At 36.1% G+C, this 21,539-nt stretch overlaps 2 protein-coding genes across 9 annotated transcripts in view; one reads left to right on the forward strand and one right to left on the reverse strand.

Moving 5' to 3' along the window:
- Positions 1-2,164: 2,164 nt before the first annotated feature.
- DNAJC19 (DnaJ heat shock protein family (Hsp40) member C19) lies at positions 2,165-19,383 on the forward strand. Of its 4 annotated transcripts, none has more exons than XM_062211396.1 (7): positions 2,239-2,327; positions 3,210-3,261; positions 3,342-3,415; positions 4,297-4,376; positions 5,117-5,187; positions 5,934-6,005; positions 18,623-19,383. In XM_062211396.1, the coding sequence occupies exons 1-6, from the start codon at positions 2,325-2,327 to the stop codon at positions 6,002-6,004; spliced, it is 351 nt and encodes a 116-aa protein (XP_062067380.1). In that variant the 5' UTR covers positions 2,239-2,324; the 3' UTR covers position 6,005; positions 18,623-19,383. The 4 variants fall into 4 exon arrangements, with proteins under 4 accessions (XP_062067381.1, XP_062067380.1, XP_062067379.1 ...); XM_062211395.1 differs by lacking the exon at positions 18,623-19,383 and adding an exon at positions 6,745-6,979; XM_062211390.1 differs by lacking the exon at positions 18,623-19,383 and having other exon boundaries at positions 5,934-6,034.
- The window catches only part of FXR1 (FMR1 autosomal homolog 1), a 68,062-nt gene continuing 59,958 nt past the window's right edge, over positions 13,436-21,539 (reverse strand). For 2 of the 5 annotated variants that reach the window (XM_062211366.1, XM_062211362.1), the window contains 3 exons: positions 19,383-19,583; positions 15,175-15,266; positions 13,436-14,479 (listed from right to left, as the gene is read on the reverse strand). In XM_062211366.1, the coding sequence (XP_062067350.1) occupies positions 14,309-14,479; positions 15,175-15,266; positions 19,383-19,583 (464 nt within the window). In that variant the 3' untranslated portion in view covers positions 13,436-14,308. Of the gene's footprint in view, positions 14,480-15,174; positions 15,267-18,129; positions 18,362-18,637; positions 18,719-19,382; positions 19,584-21,539 lie in introns of those variants that run through there. The other 3 variants (XM_062211382.1, XM_062211379.1, XM_062211373.1) reach the window with 3 other exon arrangements.

Genomic DNA, 21,539 nt, shown 5'->3' on the forward strand with positions numbered 1-21,539 from the left:
TCTGAGGCCTCTTTTTTTAAGATTTATTTATTTATTGGAAAGGCAGAATTATAGAGAGGCAAAGGAAGAGAGAGAGGTCTTCCATCTGCTGGTTCATTCCCCAAATGGCTGCAACGGCTGGAGCTGGGCTGGTCAGGAGCCAGGAGCCAGGAGTTTCTTCTGTGTCTCCCAAGCAGGTGCAGGGGCCCAAGGACTTGGGTCATCTTCTACTGGTTTCTCAGGCCATAATAGAGAGCTGGATCAGAAGTGGAGCAGCCAGGGCTCAAACTGGTGCCCATAGGGGATGCCGACACTGCAGGCAGCAGCGTATTTACCCGCTATACCACAGTGCCAATGAGGCCTCTTTTATGAGAGCCTTAACCACATTCATAATGGCTCTGCCTTCATAACATGATTGCACCCAAGGCACCATCTTCTAATACTATCACATTGGCAATTAAGTTTCAATATATCAATTTGGGGGATTGAAGGACAAAACCAGATCACAGCCAAATGGAAAATTTAATAAATGGACTGTGCACAAAGATATGGGCAGCATTAAGGGAAACTGATGAACAATGGTCAAATGCTCTGTATCTAGCAAGGCAAGCAGGGTTCAACAAACTCATTACTACTGTTAGATCTGAAGGAGCAGGAGGTAGCAGTAATTCCCAGAACACACACATATGCAGAAGCTGTATTCTTCAGTAGACAAATTGATCCTATGGCAACCATCAGTCAGAGAAATGGAGAAATAAAGATTATGAACCCACTTTCCTTCTGCCTTCTGATCTATTGCTCATAGACCTAACTGAACACAAGCCACAGTGTAAGAGAGCTTTCTGATGCAGTCCATTAAGGTCAGCCTTCTAACCTCTTGTACCCCTACGGTGCACGTAACAGGGAAGAAGAAGGTAGACGGAAGATTTAGAGAGGAAATAAAATGTGTTGACAAAATATTTTCATCTGCAAAACAAAAATAAATACTACCATCATGGAGTAAAATGAAATAAACTACATGAAGCATTTTGTACAATTTCTGGCATATAGCTTTCAGTGGTGATAGTGGTAGGGAATGCTTATTTGCCTAGCATCATATTTCCAAGTGTGGCTTTTTGTCTAGTAATGTTTTCCAAACTTCAAGTCATCACCAATTAGTGGGTCATGAACTACATAGATTTCCAAACATTTGAGAAAGATATATACATTTAAAGCTACTGTCCTAGTGCTGGAAATCATTTTAAATCATGTGTTGAGAATAAATAACATCACAAAAATCTTAAGGTTAGAAGAACTCTTGAAGGTCCAAATATAAACTGTTTTTATAGATGAAGAAAAGCCAATAAATTTTTATATTTGTCTAAAAAAAAACAACCAATTCATTCAAGCAGAACTGCACTATAGACAGATTTTTGATACCTTGTGAACTCTAAATTTATTTTAATTATAAAAATACTGCATTGTCAAACTTTCATTATTGCCTCCTTTATGTTTTTCTTCTCAAGCATTTATATAAAAATTATTTGAAAATGTTGCTCTGTTAAGAACAAAAATCAAACATCTACTTTCTATTTTAGGGGGAAGGAAAGAAATTTTAAGTACCAATATTCTGTTGTAGGATTTAACAACTCCGTAAACAGAATATTAACTATGAAGTGGTAATGAGCAGAAAGCCCTATCAAGTCGCACCTTTAAATGAAGTTCTTTTAAATAAAAGGATGTCATCGAGCAAGCCCTGAAATGTGTCGTTTGTTCGTTTGGCTTTCTGCGATGTTTTCTGGTTTACTACAGTGAGTTGCTATGGTACGAGTACTTACTCGGTTTCATGGTGGAAATCTGTCACAGTATATTCAACTATATTCACTACCCTTGACACTTGCAAGCAAAATAATCTTAAGTGGCCAAGCGAGGCGCTAGGAGGTAAGAAAAGAAAATCGTTTTAAGTAAGGTTGCACTGAATCTATCCGTGTCCTTCCCAGTAAGAACTTCCAAATAGCCACAGCCCTGGAGCAAAGGGCAAGACACAGAGAAGCCCCACCCCTACACTCAGGGACCAGGCGATCCGCCCACCCTTCAACCAACCCGAAATCGCAGTCTTTGCCCGCCCACTGCTTGAGCGACCTTACCTCCATCTCCGCTTGTCCTTTTACGTCTTTTACGACAATTTTCCCGGCGTACTTTGCGACCACTTGCTGCCGTATTCCACGGGAAGCCTGTGCTTGGGCTGATTGTGCATGTAGCTGGCGGCTCCTCGCTTTCGGGTAAAGGCGTCTGGGTGGTGGCCGCGGCCTCTGGGCTGGGATGTACCGAGCTCCCAGTGAAGGCAGGGGAGCTGAGCCCGAGCCATGGTGAGTGCAGCCTTCTGGTCTCCCGGAAGACCTCCCGCCTCGGCCCAACCTTAGCACCCGGCCCCAGAGTAGTAGAGTGTGCGCCTCTGGGCGGGAGGTTTAGGTCCCCAGGGCATCGTAGCCACCGGAGTACAGAGCTGTTGGCTCGCGCCTCTTGGGTTTCTGCATTCTTGTAATCCTTCCAAAGAGGGTTTTAGCCCTTGTCCGCTGCCCTCGGGCTCCGGGCACAAAGGCATTGCTTTCCTTGAATTCTTGCAAGGTCGGAGGCTGGCCCTGACTTCGACGTTAGTTGGAATGCATTTGAGTGTATGTGCCCTTCCCCTAGCACATCCTCACAGGATTTGCTCAATTTTGTTGTGTTCTTTGCATTTGGCTTTTGCTGATACAGATGTCAAATCCCTGTTTTCTGAACATATTTCGACCTTTGTCCTTTTCTTAAGAGACTACAGGACAGTTGGCAGGACATAGAGGAAGGTGCTCTGTAAAGCTGGTTTCCTAGTTATTGCGTGGTTAGAAAACGACTCAGAATTCTGCGGGAAATGTCTGTTCCTTTAGCAGAAACCTTATTTCCACTGCTCTTGAATGTTAATGTGACTTCGTTCACCGGAGGGAAAAAGCAGTTATCAAAGGGAGAGAATCATCCCTTTCGGCATTGTATAAGTAAATAAAGCAAATCATCGTGCCCTCTTCTTCCATAGTAGAAATTCCATACCTTTACAATGTACTGGATATAAAAGTTGAAGTAACTTCAAAGGATCATTAGGCACCTTAGAATTTGTTTCTCCCTTTGAGATGAAACTTGTGCAATGAGTTGGGTTAGAGAATGAGCCTAAGGAAGGGTGGGAATTTTAGTAGTAAATATTTACTTTTTCCCTTTACCAGGCCAGTACAGTGGTAGCGGTTGGATTGACCATTGCTGCTGCAGGATTTGCAGGTTTGTTTATGCTTTGGGGATGGAAGTGAAGTAGGGGAAATTGGGAATTTATTTATTTATTTTATTGCTTTTGGTTTTAGGCCGTTATGTATTGCAAGCCATGAAGCATATGGAGCCTCAAGTAAAGCAAGTTTTTCAAAGTCTACCAAAATCTGTAAGATTTACTAAACATTTTTGCTAGCTTTGCTGTATGTTTGAAATCTAGTCCACACTTAAGGGCAAATTTCCACACATCTACAAAGTTCTGAGTGATTGTTTCCTACAGAAGGTATATAAGTTTTGAACATTGTAATGGCATTATCCTAAAAAATTAGTTGTATGTGATGTTGTTAGGAGCAGGGGACAATGCTAGTATTGTGAAAATTACTTTACTGTTCACATGCTAACTTCAGCATTTATGCTCTGTTATCACAAGTGGAGGGATGCAAGATCTGTTCTTACTGCATAGGCCTGGCCCTGTCAAAGGTAATGCTGCAGTTAGGCTATTGGATAACTAGAGGTGATCATACTTGTGTGGTCGAAGAATGAATTTGGCTGTAACAGCCCGAGTATCTTTATTTTAATTAAATGTGACAGAATAGCACATCAGAGGATGTGAGAGGAAATCATGTTGTAGTGGTTGCCTTGAATTTCCAAGTGCCCTTGAACATGCTTGTCTCAAAATTCCTCCAAATCCTCTTCTTGATGCACTCTGGTTCTGAATAGTGTTATCATGAGATCATATTTTTAGCTAGGATATGAGTAACTGGGAATGAGCTTCCCCTTCATTCCTTAAAGAACCAGCTTTAGGATCTTGTACTTTTGCCTTATATTCTCAAGACAGTTTTTAATGGCTGGGAAAGAAATGTTTAATTACCATTAGAATAGTATTTGTGGCAGCTTTTAAAGCTAAGAGTGCCATGGGAATTGCACTTAAATTTCTCTGCTGGTATTTTAATTTTTCCAGTGAATCTGAATCTGTCAATATTTAGACTTTTTTAGTAGCAACTGTTTATTCTAATACTCTTTCCTTAGAGATAATATTTCCTCTTTCAGGCCTTCAGTGGCGGTTATTACAGAGGTGGATTTGAACCCAAAATGACAAAACGAGAAGCAGCGTTAATACTAGGCGTAAGGTAAAATAACTCCTAATATTATTCTAGAATTCTAGGGCTATGAGGAAATGTAAGACTTTTCCTTTTATTAGGAAGGAGGTATTTGGGGATTTTGTCCCAAGATTAATGTTATCAATTCTACTTAATGGAGCCTTACTGCTCCTCCCTCCCATGTACGTTTCCAAGATCTAAAACTCTAAGTAATAGAGTACAGAAGTGCTTTTTTATTCATTGAAACTTCTCAACAGATTTATCAGTGCTCGGTGTTCACTGTAACTGAGTAAGATGTTTTCTGTGGTGAAATTCTGCCTTCATTTACAAATACTCAAACATGCTTTTTCAATAAAAGGACTATTGTAATATTTTCAAATTGAAATTTTCATTTGAAAAATCATGAGCATGCGAGCATGCATCAGACAGAGCACTTCCTTCTGGTGGTTCACTCTCCAAAGGCCTCCAACAGCCACTGAATATCTTGTCTCCCATTTAAGTTGCAGGGACCCAAGACCTTGAGCCATCACCTCCTATCTTCAAGGGTGTGCATTAGGAGGACACTGTATTACAAGCAATATTTTTGAGAATCCCTTTACTTACATAGTTCTGTGATCAGAATATGCATTTTCCATTAAGTGTTAAGAGGTTCCTAAACTACTTTCCATACTATTGTGCTTGCTATTTTCAAATCTTTAATTGGCCTTTAGGTATGATTTTTTATTGATCCACTAGTAACCTGAAGTGATACCTTTTCCTTTTTTAATTAGCCCTACTGCCAATAAAGGAAAAATAAGAGATGCACATCGACGGATTATGCTCTTAAATCACCCAGACAAAGGTAAGTAGTCATTAAACTCTTTTTACATGTTGCTGGAGTGATAATTTTAATTTATGAGCTAACTTTGTAACTGAAATCTTAGATGTTATAAAGGAAAAACCTAAATCTGTGTGAGCAGTGTCTTCCCACACTGGATACTTTTGGTGTCTGAAACAAACGGAATAAAACATTTACTTACAGAATGAAGAACAGATCTGAGTACTGTAGTGTAGCAATAATAGGTAACAATATTTTGAGATCTACAATTGCGATAAAACGTGATTTCCAACAACTGCAGTCACAGATTCTGTTTTGATTAGATACTTTGGGATGTATGGGATGTTGATTCTTTTCTAATACACTTAGGAGCCTTAGCTGTGCTGAAAGTAGATCGATTCTTTGAAATACCTACACAGACCAAAAGTCCATGTTCCAGTGCTCAAATTCTGTTAACTTATAATCACTTTCCACTATTTCATATAAATACATAGTAAGAGCATTTTAAAATTGAATTTCTATTCATCTTTCCAAAATGGTACCATTTTTTGTGGAAATCTCCCTCATTAAATTACCTTGATTTTACATTGGTCAACTATATTACCATATATTTGGTCATCCAGTTGTAGTGTAACAACTATTAGAAAAAAAATCTTTCCTGTAATTTCACCTCCAAAATCAACATTAGAATCTTGAAATTAAATTGGCTTTTACTAAGCAGAAATTGAAAATACATATTTTAACTCTTTGTTTTTTCTTTCTTCCTGTAGGAGGATCACCTTATATAGCAGCCAAAATCAATGAAGCTAAAGATTTACTAGAAGGTCAAGCTAAAAAATGAAGTAAATATATGAATGTTCAGTTCATGTTAGCATGTGTATATGAGTACCAACTTTTTATAATAAAATACCTCAGGTACAATTTTTAAAAAAGATTTAGAACAAACTAAATCGAAGCTTTGGTATAATTTTAAGAATTTTAAATCGGACTTTAGCTGAATATCCAGTAATTATACAGATCCACATCATTTGAATTAGAATCTTGTTTGTGACTCATTTAGCAAATAATCTGGTACCTGTATGTACTCTAAAGGGCAGTTCCCTCTCAAGGAGACCCCCAGTCTAGTGGAAAGTTAATAAAATCATAATTACACATGAAATATGACAGAATTAGCATAGCACAAGGTAATAAATAAAGTAGGGATTTACAACTGGCCCAGGTACTCGGAACTGTAAAAGTGAATTTAGCTACAACTTTTACCTACGAAATTGACATAGGTATAACATTTAGTTATCACTGACAGAATTCGGATTTCACACATTAAAAGCTACGATGGAATGATAAAGATTTGAAGTATTCATTGTATTCAGCTACCCCCTTAAACATACTAACATTTTATGAATCATTCCTTTGATTTTTTGGATATAGTCAAAGTCTTGTTACAACCAAAATTAAACACTATTAACAAAACTAAAAACTGAGAGATGGCATTTAACACAATGGTTAAGATTCTGCTTGTGATGCTCATCGATTCCATATTGTAGTCCCTAGGTTTGTGTTTTAACTCTGCTTCTGATACAGCTTCCTAGTGATGCACACCCTGGGAGGCAGCAGATGAAGGCTGAAGTGCATAGGTCCCTACCCCTGACATGGGAGATCCAGATTGAATTCCGGCCTCCCAGCTTCAGCCTCGACCAGCCCTGACTACTGCAGACATTCTGGGAATGAACCACCAGATGAGATCTGTCTCAAATACAATGAGTCACCCATTTAAAACATTGATACACCAATAAATGTGAGATCTGAAGACAAATGATTACTGGCCTAACAAAATATATAGATCTTAACCAGAGGACCTGTAAAACACATATGCAGTTAAGTATCTGATCCCCAACAGGAGCACTTACTATGTATAGCTTAGATACACTACCTACCATCTAAAGAGCACAACAGGGGATGTTTTTCTTTTACAGTAATCATTTTACCCCACTAGGCTTACCTTTGTCAAGAGTCAGCATCTCCTTGAAGGCTCTTAGGCACATCAATATGTCATCTATGAGGGCTCTCGATGACAGTAATTGGTACATGTATGAGCTATAAAAGAGCCTTTATCCTTGAGTTGTATTTTCTTAAAAATACTTCATCTGTAATGTGACATTTACTGAGTACTTAAAGGTATTAGCACTTGTGCTAAACATTCTCCCTGCACCTCAAATAGACTATACATATGAAGAATAGACTATACATATGAAGAAACAAGTTTAGTAAGATCAAGTAACTTGCCCAAAGTGACATGCTGACTGAAAAAGGCTGTTCTTTCTCAGATTCCAAGTTCCATCTTGACCCTCTGTAATGTGGTATCTTTTAGAATTTTGATAACCCAAGTATGATACTTTGGTGGTGCTAAGGTGTGAATCTAGTTAGACATCTAATTTGGATAGACTTGAAAAGGAGGGGAAGGCATGGCTAAACAGCAAAATAAGTGTCCTTCAATCCCTTCCCTTTTGCCTTTCCTGGCCTCTGTGCTGCTATTAGGAAATGAACACTAAACTACTATATAAAACCTTTGTTGGTATTAGTAGTGGGCTATGTCATGGTGGAAATGATTTTTCACTTTTAGTTTTAAGCAAATCCTCTGAAGTATTTTCCAAATAATGGGAGTACTTAAGTGTAGCATTTAAATAGTCTTGTCAGTCAGATCAGTATTAAAAACTTAAACCATTCAAGGAGTATGTAAACCTTTGTGTGAAAACAGGTGGCAGGTAAACTAGTACATACATATTGACAGTTTGAGTTATCTGGTTTTCTGTCATCCTAACCTGTAAATTACAAGAAAAAGCAGCAAATAGAAGTCAGCTAGAAACAAAACCACTGAGAAGTAACTCATTGGGTAACTAACTTCCTTATACAAGATAAACCCCCTATGCCACACTGAAAACATTCGTATACTGAAAATGTATGACTGCCATAACAAAATTCTTAAACCAGAAACGTTTAAAATTCCGGTCAGAATGCTTCAAGGATTTTATAGCTTTAGGATTAGAAAATTGTTTAAATAGGAGGATTTATAACCCAGTTGGACAGTGGTCCATTAAGTTGTTTTGCAGTTCAGAAGTCTTGTAGTAGGGACACATTTTGAGTGTAAATGATTCTACAAAGGTTAATTCTGATGAAAATGCATTAGCTCATAAACTTCCAAGAATAAGGGCATTAATATAAAATTAGAGATAAAGGGCTTTTCTTAAAATTTTTAAAATGTTCCAGTGGGCATTTGGTTTCATGAAGAATCCTGGGCCAAGAGTAACCATTCATACCAGAAACTTGGGCTTTTTTTTTTTTTTTTTTTTTGAGAGTGGACAGTGAGAGACAGAAAGGTCTTCCTTGTGCCATTGGTTCACCCTCCAATGGCTGCTGCGGCTGGCGCACCGCGCTAATCCGAAGCCGGGAGCCAGGTGCTTCCTCCTGGTCTCCCATGGGGTGCAGGGCCCAAGCACTTGGGCCGTCCTCCTGTGCACTCCCTGGCCACAGCAGAGAGCTGGCCTGGAAGAGGGGCAACCGGGACAGAACCCGGTGTGCCGGTGCCGCAAGGTGGAGGATTAGCCTATTGAGCCGCAGCGCCGGCCGAAACTTGGGCTTTTTATTCTTGCACTTTTGTGCAGAGTACAGTGTGTATTCCTGAAGCCAACTTTTGCCCTAGCCAACAGGATACAGAAAGAACTTCTATCCTGTCACCTGTTATTCCTGATCTGATGTAAAAAGTCCAGTGTTAGGGTATAATCAGGAACATGTTAACATTTTACTGCCACCTTAAATGTTTGAATTACTGTAAATTTTTTTTAACCTGAAAACAGCAAGTTTGATATTTTGAAAGATGAAGCTCAAAAAGGCTGAAGTATAAGCTCCAGGCTTATACTAGTAGTTTACCTAGAACTAAGCTGGAAAACTTTTACAATTTATCCAGTAAGTTAAAAAAAAAAAAAAAAAAAAAAAAAGGTACATGCAGAAAATACTTCACCAAAGGAGGAGCATACCAGTCACTGATAGACAAATTCAAGAAGTTATTATTAATTGTATACTTGTGAGTCTATTTCCTGAGGAAGTTTAAAAAAAAAAAAAGAATTATCTTGGCTTTGTTTGGGCTATATTTAGATTACATGTAGCATAGCTGGAAATGGCTGAGATAGATGTGTGTATATATATAACATTTTAATTCAGCATCTACCTTATGAGAACATGTGGCCATTTGATGATTACCCAGGATCTGACAAATGACTAGATTCAAGTTATGTTAAAATAGTAAGGGCTTTCAAAATATCAAACTCGCCTGGCCCTTTCTAGTTAGAGGAAATTGAAAAAGTTAGCAGAACTACAATACTGGCTCCCATTTCTGCACTTTTAGCAATAACATCGTTTCAAGTTATCAAAGGAAGAAACAAACAAGAGGATTGTGGAAAAACTTAAAAAGTTGCACTATAGTTTTCCTAGGCAGATATTTAAACATTTCACTTCATTACTTGAACTCAGAACATACAGATGAACCAGAATCTAAGGTAATATGATAAATCCCTTTAAAAACAAGAAGTATTTTCTTATAGATTATGTGTGCTTCTGTTCTTTAGTAATTAGGATTTTTCTGGATGTTTGATCTCTTTCTTGAATTTCTAAATAATGTTTGAAAATGTGTAATTAGGTTGAACCATAGCAAATAACCAACAGTTGAACATTTTTGACCCACAAACATGAGAATTTTCTGTTGTTCAGCATAGTCATTTAAAAATATGAAAGGCAGAGTTACAGAGACAAAAGTCTTCCATCCCCTGGTTCACTACCCAAATGGCTGCAGTAGCTAGAACTATGCCAGGCCAAAGCAGGAGCTGAGTCTTCCAGATCTCCCATGTGGGTCCAGGGGCCCAAGCACTTGGGCCATCTTCCAGTGCTTTCCCAGGCACATTATCAGGGAGTTGTATTGGAAATGGAGCAGACAGGTCTCAAACTGGCACCTATATGGGAGGCCACATAGCAGGCAGCAGCTTAACCTGCTCACCACAATGGCAGCCCTGTGATGGTCTTATTTCAACCAGCAAGAGAGTACAATTTAAAATCTGAGGCTGTAGCAGATTGTAATTAGGAGCCTTCAAATACTATCATAGGTTCTGAGCTGGTATTTATTTAAGCACACATCCTAATAAAGAACTAAAATTTCTAAATAAAGGGTCAGCAAATTCACTATACTAGATCCCTTATAAAAAGGTATAAAGGATCCAAACCATAATAGCAAAAATAACATTGAGACTTTACAGCATCCTACTTGTTTTCGAATTTTGCCAAACCCAGATTTAGCTAAAAATCTAAGTTCCTTGAAACCTAGTAAACCTAAGAGAAATCTTCCTGAACTGTCATTCCCAATAAACTATCCACTATCTGACAAAGGACCAGTTTTCCATTTATCTGTCCTTAGCTGTAAGCTTATTGTAGACAGTCTAGGAATACTAACTACTTGGTTTGGACCTCAAATTGTGAATCTGTTTGCACAAGACACAGTTAATCCCAACAGTTAACTTTACAGAGAACCTCAGGTTACAAAGCACCAGAACAGCAAACAGGTACAAAATTGATCAGCTTTAGCACAAAGATAATGGAACCCGGCCACCAAAAAATGGCTGCCATGAATGGGATCCAGAATACAAAACACCAGCTGCTTTTGACTCCCTGATCACAGTTGAGTATTTCCCTATTTTTCAGTCCTTTTTCCTATCTATATTTAATGTTGGTAACTATATCCATGTATCCCTGGTATATTTGTGCCAGTGATGTTACCAGAGAGAACACTGTGCAGAAAGAACAATTTTAGGCCCTGTAAAGGCTTTAAAAAGGAGATGCTTAAACCAAGAACAAGGTTTCAGGAAAAGATCACTTTTGGGGCGGTTGCCTGTGGCCAGCATATGGTTGCCAGTTCAAGTCCCAGCTACTGCACTTCTGATCATGTGGGAGACAGGGGTGGAGGAAGCTCCTGGACCCTAGCTTCGGATTGGCCACGCTTTAGCTATTGCGGTGCTTTGGGGAGTTAACCAGCAGATGGAAGCTCAGTCTACATCTAACTCTCACTTTCGAATTATCTTTTTTAAAAATAAATTTTTAAAAATTCGTCCCCATCTAATTTCACCTATTTCATGTCCAGTTCAAGTTCCCTGTGATTCCATACATACACATTGTGCATAGAATTTGCAAACCACATCATCCTTGAGAATACATTTAAGTCTGTTTTGCATATACTAACAAGTTCTTCCATAATGACATCTCATCTCATTAGGATAGCAGGCAGAAATATGGACCCCTCTCAAGTTTGGAAAGTACCAGAGATTAAGAGTTATCTTTGGAAAGCAGGCTTTTCACTCACATTAGGAGTCTTTAAAAAGTTCATGGAAGACACATATTGTTTTATGCCAAAACAAACTGCATTTCCCATGAGCCTTTGAAGTACCCTCATACTTCAGAATCTGAAATATATACTGTTAAAAAAAACAAACACGGGGCTGCCCACTCCCATTTTTCAGTATTTTTTGAAGGACTCTGAGTATAGTCATTTGTAAAATGACATCTTAGTAGCTACTTCTTAGTGTATGTTTATTAATTACGGATATTCCCAAGTATTTCAGCTATCCTTACTTTCTAAGACCATTTTATTTTTTTCCCAACTGAAGTTAACTTTCTTGGAAACTGGTTTAGGTGAATCTATCCACATATGTTAAGAAAAATAATTTTCTCTTATGACACATTTGCAATTTAGAGATTAAAGTTACTTCTGATAGCAGATAAAATGGCCAGCAATTTAACTTGTTTCTAGTTCTGATTATGAAAATACATTTGAGGGTATTTTTTAAACTGAGATATAAAATTACATGGTGTCTTTAAAGAGCAGCAATTCCACTATTCACACTATACTTTAAAATCCTTAGCTATCAGAGAAGAATGCAGGAAGCATTTAAGTACCAATGTATTTTAACTTTTCAATTAGCATGAGACAGTTACATAAAAGATCTGGCAAATTCTACTGTACCCAGAATTATCCTTCAATTCCTATGAATTAAAATGCCCTAATATTTTGTGCACATAGCAAATTAACATAAATTATGTACAACACTCTTCAGGGGCCAGCATTTTTACATAGCAGGCAGAACACCTCCGCACTTCTAATCCAGCTCCCTGCTAGTACCCTGGCAAAAGCAGAATATAGCCCAAGTGTTCAGGGTCCTGCCACCCATGTGAGAGACACAGATGTAGGCTCCTAGCTTCACTCTAGCCATTTGTGAATCAGTGCATTGAAGATCCCCTCTCCCTTTTTAATTCTTTCAAAATAAAACTTAAAAAAAAAAAACCTTCAGGAACAGGCTATTTCACTCAGTGGGCCATATAATATTGTGAAATAAAATTCTTCCCCTGTGAGTTCACAATTATTTTATTTGGCCATTTATCATTATCATTTTACTCAAAACTTCATAATTTTTATCTTTATAAAATTCCTTATAATATACAAAGAAAATTTTTTTGCTTTTTTCAGTCATTAAGAACCTTTAAAATTAGTGAGAATCAAAAAGCAAATTCCTAGCCTATTCCTTATTTAAAACTGTTCATTTAAAAATATTTGATAAAGGGAAAAGTAAAATGCTGACTTCTATCCTCCAGTGTCTTCCAAAAGTTGCTTTTTAATTTTGTTACTATGACTTTTATCCTAACATTAAATGTACTATCAATTCTCTAAACCATCTATTTTTTGAATTTTTTTTTTTAAAAGAATTATTTAAGAGGCAGAGTTACAGACAGAAAGGTCTTCTATCCACTGGTTTCAATCCCCAAATGACTGCAACGGCCCAGCTCTGGATCCAATGTCAGGAGCTTCTTCCCAGTCTCCCATGTGGGTGCGGGAGCCCAAGCACTTGGTCCATTTTCTGCTTTCTCAGGCCATAAGCAGAGAGCTGGATCAGAAGAACAGCAGCTAGAACATGAACCAGCACCCACATGGGATGCCGGCGCCACAGATGGAGGCTTAGCCTACTACACCACAGTGCCAGCCCTGAAGGCTAAATTTCAGGTGTTGAAATTTAACTGCATTCACTAAAAAACAGCTAAATGGTCAACTGACACTTTCAATTGTATTCATGAGCAAGTCTAGATGCTTTTTAAAAAGCTGTTAAAAGATACTATTCTAGGCCTATAAGTAGTTTTAACTACTTTGCAACAGTTGGTGTATAAAGTAAAGTTAAAAATCAGCAAATGGAAGATCAAAGTTTATTTACTACCTGCATACAAAAACATATTGCACATCAAACAACCAAAATAAAAAAAAAAAAAAAAAAAGGTGGGGTGGGGAGGAGAGATATTCTACTGAAGACTAACATGTAGTTTATACAGAATAAACCTTCTGGAAATTGATCTTTTCAGTAGTTCAGGTTATGTCTGAATGGACATGACTAATTCAGCTTAGTGTTTTTTAACTAAAGCTATGTTTGATTTTTAAATACTGTACACTTTAATAAATAAACCAAACAAAGCCTCAATGTAGAACAGTCACTGCCAATATCACCCAGTGTCCCTGCAGATGAGTTTAACAAATGTATTCCAGTGGTCTGCAGATTTTCCTCTACATACAGCATTTAAAAAATACATTAAAACAGACCAGTTTCCAGACTAAACTAATGAAGAAATTACAATTCAGTGCAAAATATTTTAGACTGCATTTCATTCTAGTTTTCCTCAGGTGAAGAAGTGGTTGCATATTAAAAATGTAACAAAAGCAGCTAATGCTTTCATAAAGAATATTACGTTAGGGATCCCACCCCACCCACCTCCCCCAATCTCTGCCATATTTTGAAAACAAAATAACATTTCCTATAGCCAGCAACTTTTTTTTTTAATGTTACATATACTATTCTCAAGGCACATCTGATGATATATTTTATAACACAGTAGGTGTCAAAGTATGTTTAACATATGATTTCTTCAGGATCCCTCCCCTTTCTGAATTCCAAATGGAGGAACTGAAAGTGCGATGTAAAGACTGGCGATCCATATTCTATCTTTGGCAAGCTTGTACAAGCACTATTGTAAATGTAATGTAAAAGAACTGTAAACTAGGAACTTCTTCAGTTTATGAAACACCATTCAGGACTGCTGCTTCTTGAGTGTTTTCTTCTTTTAAGGTATTAATCTTTTCTTCTCCTGGAGTACGTTGTAGCTTAGGAATTTCATCGCCAGAAGCACTAGTTGGGCCATTTATTGCCTTTTCTGAAGGACCATGCTCTTCAATCACATCTTTTGCCTGCCAAAGGGAGACAACTTTTTCAACTTCTTTATAAATGAAATCTATAGCTGAGGAGGAAAATAGCTACATAAACATTAATATTTAGCTAATTAAAAAATTCCAGTTTTGTATGTCACAATGAATCCAAGAATTAAAATGTTTATAATATCAAAATACCAACGTACTCCACTCTGTGCCCTTCAACTCCATTATCTCTAGTAACTTGGCAGTGCCCAAACCACAGAAAGCATCTGTACTGTTTAAGGAATTTTTTTGGATACCAACCACTGGAAAGCTCACCATGAACAATGTAAGTTAATGCCTAAGTAAAGCAATCACTACTGTACTCACCTTCTTTTTACGAAACTTATATCAAATACCTTAAAATATTTTAAAGAATCAAATCTTTAAAGGTCCATCTCCATTATTGCAAAGAGTGTACAGCCTATTGCTCCCCAGAAGTCAATAGTCTCCACGCCCAACATCTTTGGGCAGACTGAATTTTACAAATGCTATTTAAAGTTTTAACTGAAAAGTATTTTCAGGCTCAAGCATGCATACTTTCAGTTACCTGGGGCCAAGAACAAAATCGAGTTGTCTTTAATTACTTGTCTACTTAGGGAAATAAATGATCATACAATAAGAAGTAAAAAAAATAAAGCTAAACCATAACCAAAATAAAAAAGAAACCCTACAGGTTAAATTCTCCTTACCATTTCTTTCTTGTTTTTAGCCAAAGTTTCCCTTGGGAGGTTTCTTTGTCTGCTCTGAGACTCAGCTCTAGAAATATAATCTGCAACTGTGACTGTTAAAGATGAGAAAAAAATTACAGGTGTTGAAAAATTTTCTAAAGTTTATTTATGGATAAAGAGTAATTTCACTGTTAATATAAAGTACTGGTGGGCCACCCAATTTCAGTATTTTCTTAAGCTGGGCACCACCTCAAACCAAAAACAAAGCTTGAATAATCTACCTATGACTTTAGCGCTGTCAAACTGAAGTTTCAAGCTGGAGATTGAGGAAGTCTAAATTAAAATCCTCGTTCCCAAGAATCCAGCTATTTCCACCTGGTTGAAACTAAAGCTGAGGGATAAATTCGAGGTAGAAAGCTACAACCAATAAAAGGGAATATGGGTGCAGTGTTCTAGGCCCAAGACAATGCTTGCTATATTGGGGTGGGTAAATTTAAATTTGAAAATGTCATTAAAAATGTGCTCAAATATTATTTTTAAAAGAAAAAAACAATTAAAATACAACATGACACTTTGTTTCTTTTTCAACATTTCTCACTAGAATCTGATATTAAAATAAGAACCTATAAGTCAAACAAGGATGGCAGACCACTACCTATTCTAAAAACATTGAATAAAGAATCAAAATGCATTCTGTGACCACCCCTGCCCCTCCCTCACTGCTAATCTTGCTATGGACTGTCCAAAATATGTCTACGTAAAGTAATGGTAAATTAGCAAAAAGGTGAACTCAGTTATATACTACTGCCAATCCTAGTACAACAAATCACCGCTACTCTACAGGTATTATATACTGGCCTCACTTTATATCTCAATCCTTTCAAGTAATTATTTTCTATCACAAACAGGGTGAGAGCCCTAATACATGAAAATACAGTATGTATTTTAAATTTTGGGTGGAAATTAATCATGTCAGAATTCAAATTTTAAGTAATTTGCTTGAAACCACAGGGAGAATTGGTCCATAAGGTTCAAATTATGTCAAAATAAATCATTTTGATATTACTAAAAGAAAGCTAGATAGTATATATAATTTTTCTTAACATGCTAGTACAAAAGTCTTTTAGAATTATTACTTAAATGAATCTTTTAAAATCATGTGAAAATCACTTTAGAACTTTCATCATTTTTATTAAAAAAAACAGTAAGGTCATTTTTTAATCTAAGACTGCCTTTTTTCTTCTATAGGAAACTCAGTATACTCATTTTGAAGCATTTAACTTGTTTAAATTCACTGCTGGAGATAACAGTTTACAGTATTGGGAAGGGGGATATAATAATCCACCACATTACTACTTCTGCATCATGGTAGTAAGACTATCCTGAGAATAAATCTAGCCATCCTTTGGAGACTAGATTAGTAAATACATTCTGTTTTCATAGTTGAAGCCTCACTAATGCCTGGAAAAACTAATCTACTTAGAAACCCTGTTGTATATACAGACTTGCTAAATTTAAATATACAGCGAAATAATTCTCAGCAGAATCCTTTGCTATGTACACAGATATAGAATAATATATTCTGATACTGATATCATTAAAAGGCACTTAGCTGGAATGTCCCCTCTCCAAATAAAAGGGAACCAAAAGAAACCTCAGTTAATTCAAAGAAAAAATGTTTATAGCCAGTCCTTCTAAAAGCTTCCTTCTTAAATGTTCACTGCAAACTAAGAAATATTTATGTTGAAAACTTCAGCCAACCTAATCTACAATTTGCACTCTAGAATTTCTTATAAGAGGTCTGAGTCAATCAGCTGCACATGTGAATGCACTGTTACACTGTAAGTATAAAGAATACTCAATGCTTAATTTACTGCAAGAACAATAAGAAATTTTAAATGATAAATGATGGATTTTAAAGAATGCTGTAAAAACTTTAGATGGAGATTGCCTCTCAAACAGCTGCGAGCAAAGAGGAAGCTTTTTTGCTCATTTCACCCACCCTATCTACCTACCTGTTGAAGAAGGGGAAGCTAAAAAATGCTAGGTCAAAGAGAAAGTGCAGAAAACAAGAGCATAAAAGAAACAGAGGCAGTACAGAACACAAATTATTCAAAACTACATTACTTGTTTCAATTAATATATATAGAAATCTCTGCCTCTTCTGCAACAAACCCCATTACTTTATTCCTTTTAGGTCTGTGAACTTAGTAATAACACCATTCACCATGTTAACCCATTATATCCCATTGTCTTATATTTAGGACACTTAAAAAGATTTAAACTTAGCAAGTAATATATCACTTAACAGTAATTCTGTGTCACTGAAATCGTCCCAGAATAGAAAACTTGAGACTTAATGGGTTAATAAGTTATGCTGTGATTAATTCTATGTTAAGTCCAGGCTGATAGCCTAAAATTTCCTATTTATAAAGTAGGGCCACAAAAATCTATCTAACTACTGTGCTATTGTCAAAAAAACATAAAAGGTTTTCTTCATCTAAGATGTACTAAAGGACTAGCAGAAAGAAAAGGATAAACATTTTCTGGACACTTTCTACTTTTTGACAGTGTTTAATGCCTTTTAAAATTCCCAACTATTTTTACAAGAACTGGACCTAATACCTTAAACCAGCTTTCCCAAATATCTCTACAACCACTAAACTTAAAATGCTAAAAATGCTAGAATTTACATCCTTTATTTGGGAAAAACACATGAAAGAATTTGGTTTGGAAAGAATGCAAAAACTGATTAGTTTGAAAGGGGTTTATTTCTGGTGCACACACATTTCTTCATTGTGAATATACATGTGATACTCTATACACAGGAAATGAAATTATATTCAAAATAATTGACACAACAAATTTCGCTGAAGTTACTATAAAGTATAACTACATAAGTTAACATTCTAAAACTAAATACTATTAATTTGAATAGTTAGTAGGTGTAAGGAAAAAAAAAAAACACCACACTACAATAAAACAAAACCATAACATGCATTCCTCTTAAGAAAAAAAAAATATATTTTTCTTTTATAGTTTTTGTTTAACAGTGGGTATTACAATTCCCACAAAAATGAGGTGCCGAATCCAGATATAGTAAGCAGACACCATGCAAAAGCTGCCCAGTTTTGCCAATCAACCTCAATCACAATTTACAACATAGTCCCTGGGATGGCAGGCCTCACTCATCTCAAGTGTGAAGAATCTGCCAAGTGAACAAAATAATGATATTCTCAACAGTATTTCCATGTAAAAATTTTAGACACAACATTAGTTCAATCAGACAGGTTACTAAACATTTACAGTATAAAGGAAGAATGCACTAAGAGTACTAGTCTTATTAGTTGAACAATTTATGCAATGCAAATTTTGAATGTATATGCACACGTGTACAGGTAAGTATAATATATTTAGAATGCAGACACATGACATTTTTTTTCATGCTGTGACCTGATGTCATCAACAGGTCCACTCAAGTTACCTGGCTGTCTATCTTCTGCCTGACCCCTGAAACGACGCCTGCGGCTACGATTGCGTCGCTGGGGTTTTTTTTCACTATCATCTGCAATTGCAAAGTTTACCATGAACTATTCTGACAAAATAAAAACAGATACAAAACTTCTTCCCTTCAAAGATTTCAGAGGACAAAGAAACTTTTAATTAAATATTAAATGAAACACAACACACTGCTTATAGGAAATACACATTTATAACTTTTAAGCATTTGTAATAGAATAAAACTGAAATTACCCTTTGGAAATTAAGAGTTTTATCTCAAAATAAACTAAACTCTCAGGCAATTTAAGTCATCCTTCAAGAATAAAGCTTTCTTCTCCAATACAGAATGGTTTTTACCAAACTTAATAAAATTTGGAAATTAATGCCCACTCCTGATAATACATACCTTCACTAATGTCATTTAGAGTAATTTTCAAGAGGCAAACTGAAAGCCCAAATTTTGGTTTAAGGACCATAAGTATGGTGCAGTTTAAATTTGTATTTAGTTAATGGTATCAAAGGGCACTTTAATAAACACTTCAAATAATAAACAGCCTCAAACAATCTGACAAATCTGAGAAGTAGACATTTAAGACTGACAAAAAGCTATCTAGTTTATTTTGTTTAAACCCTAAAAAAATTCAATTTATGAATTACATGTTTTTAGGAAAATGCTTCATACATTAATATTATATAATTATGTATCTTTCCCCTAAGTGCTTACATACCTAGCCCATTTTCATTAACTGAAGCTGTATCAGATTCAGTCATTCCATCCATCAGAACAGCATCTTCATCAGTCCTTCGTCTACGAGACCGCCTACGACGGTTAGTACTGTGATGAGATTCGCTGGCATCAGTGTCTGCAGTCTGATCTGATTCTGTATTATCAAGTAAGCTGTATGGATTGCTGTCTGGATCTTTGAGCACTATATTCATGTCAGAGGCAAGAAATATTTGTTTAAGAGGGCTGCATTTAATGCTTTGATTATAAATGAACTCTATCAATTAATGGTAAATAAACTTCAATTTCCCACAATAAAAATATACTGTCTTCAAATAAAATGTTTTTCTTTATCACTATTTTTCCTGGAAAATAACAAACATGATTAAATATGGAAAACTTTAAATGGTGATGAAAAATTATAAAGCAGAAAATGGACAGACATCTGCATTTCCTAACAAAATATCTCCTTTGGTGTGTTTTTAAGACATATACAGTTGTACCTCTGTATCTGCAGGTTCTGTATCAAGATTCAACCAACTGGAGATTAAAAACTTTTTTAAATATTGCTTGTACACTGAACATGTACAGATCCTTCTGCCTTACACATACAGTGTAACAATTTTTGTGGTATTTACTTTGTATGGGTATTGTCAAGTCATCTGGAGATGTGTGTAGGCCAATTGTGCAAATAATATTCCATTTTATCTAAGTGGATTGAGCATACCCAGAATCTCATAACAGCTGGGCGGGCAGTGGAGCCCTGAAACCAATCCCCTACAGATCCTGATGGACAACGGTATATGAAATACTATTATTTTGACAGTAATGTTTCTAGGCAATTTTGTCCAGAGGCTAGAGAAATAAATATTCAGCTAACGTGAATTAATTCTAACAAACTTTTGTTCCTTTCCTGAGACCCAGGTGACTGCTGCTTCTTTGTGCTGATGTTAACCACTTCCAAATACTCCTCAACACCTGCACTCCATGACGTAACACAAATTTGTAACCATATCAAAACAAGTCCACACAAAGCAGCAAACTTAAATAAGTTTGATATTCTAACTGGTTATGAAAAGGAAAATGTCAAAATGAAATGCTGACTAGTACTCCATCTCAGGACACAAAGCATGAAGGTGGGGCAGGATGGGGTGAACATGGAAAAGTTTAAGACACAATTTGTAAGAAAAAGACCCATCTTACCTATGTGCATTTATTGCCTCCAACAATCAAATTATAGAAGAAATTCACCTAAATCACGATATTTTTCCTAAGTTTCCTTTGGTACAGCTAGCAAGCTAGCATCTTTGCAAAAAACACTAAGTTTATCCATTAATCAAACACTAAAGTACATTTATTTGCAATTCAGCATACTACAATTTTATAAACCTCAGTAACAGTACACAGTGTACTAAAATATAAAAACTATTTCCAAAGCCTATGAACTAAACTTATGACTCAAAAGAATTATTACTATGCAACTAGAGAAAACCTAAAAATTAAAAATGTCCCTAAATTTTGTGATTTGTCTAAGCTCATTAAGCACAAAGCACATCTGGCATTATTTAATGTATATACATATCCTCTGTGATACTTAAATAATACATAAGCTCTAATGGAGATAACATTTAAGAAAAGTGTTTTTTTTTTAAAAAAAAAAAAAAGATATACAATAAAGGTATATTAAAGTTATATCCTTGGTATCATCCTGTCCATGTATCCCTGACAGATACTGGCCAATTATGCTAAGAACATTCTGACAACTACAGCACCATTTCACTTAAAGCATTGAAAATACTGTAAAAGAAAAAGTTACTAAACCATTAGTGTCATCTAAACACTCCTCTGTGTAATTCAATTTCTCAAACAATAAAAAATTTTCTTTAAAAGCTGACCCCAACATTTTTCCCTATTCACAAAAGTAGTACACAATATGGCAAAGAATGCTATTCAGTTAATTTTCAAATTCAATTATATAGAAGTACTTATATTTAGATCTTTCTGTGCATTAGAATTCTCTGTGCCTGACTGGAAAACAGAAATACATAACTCAAAATTATAGGGAAAACAAAAACAAAATTCTGCATATCACATTAACACCCCCCAAAACTGAAGAGATAAGTATCTGATTCTCAAAACAGAGAGATCAGTCAGCTGAAGT

The sequence above is a fragment of the Lepus europaeus genome, chromosome 2 (assembly GCF_033115175.1).
Source record: "Lepus europaeus isolate LE1 chromosome 2, mLepTim1.pri, whole genome shotgun sequence".
Taxonomy (NCBI): Eukaryota; Metazoa; Chordata; class Mammalia; order Lagomorpha; family Leporidae; genus Lepus; species Lepus europaeus.

What these genes read in the sequence shown, in the direction of transcription:
- DNAJC19 (XM_062211396.1), top strand. An exon ending in TGCTGCTGCAGGATTTGCAG is followed by an intron (nt 3,262 to 3,341) that starts GTTTGTTTATGC and finishes TTTTGGTTTTAG; the next exon opens with GCCGTTATGTATTGCAAGCC. An exon ending in TTCAAAGTCTACCAAAATCT is followed by an intron (nt 3,416 to 4,296) that starts GTAAGATTTACT and finishes TTCCTCTTTCAG; the next exon opens with GCCTTCAGTGGCGGTTATTA.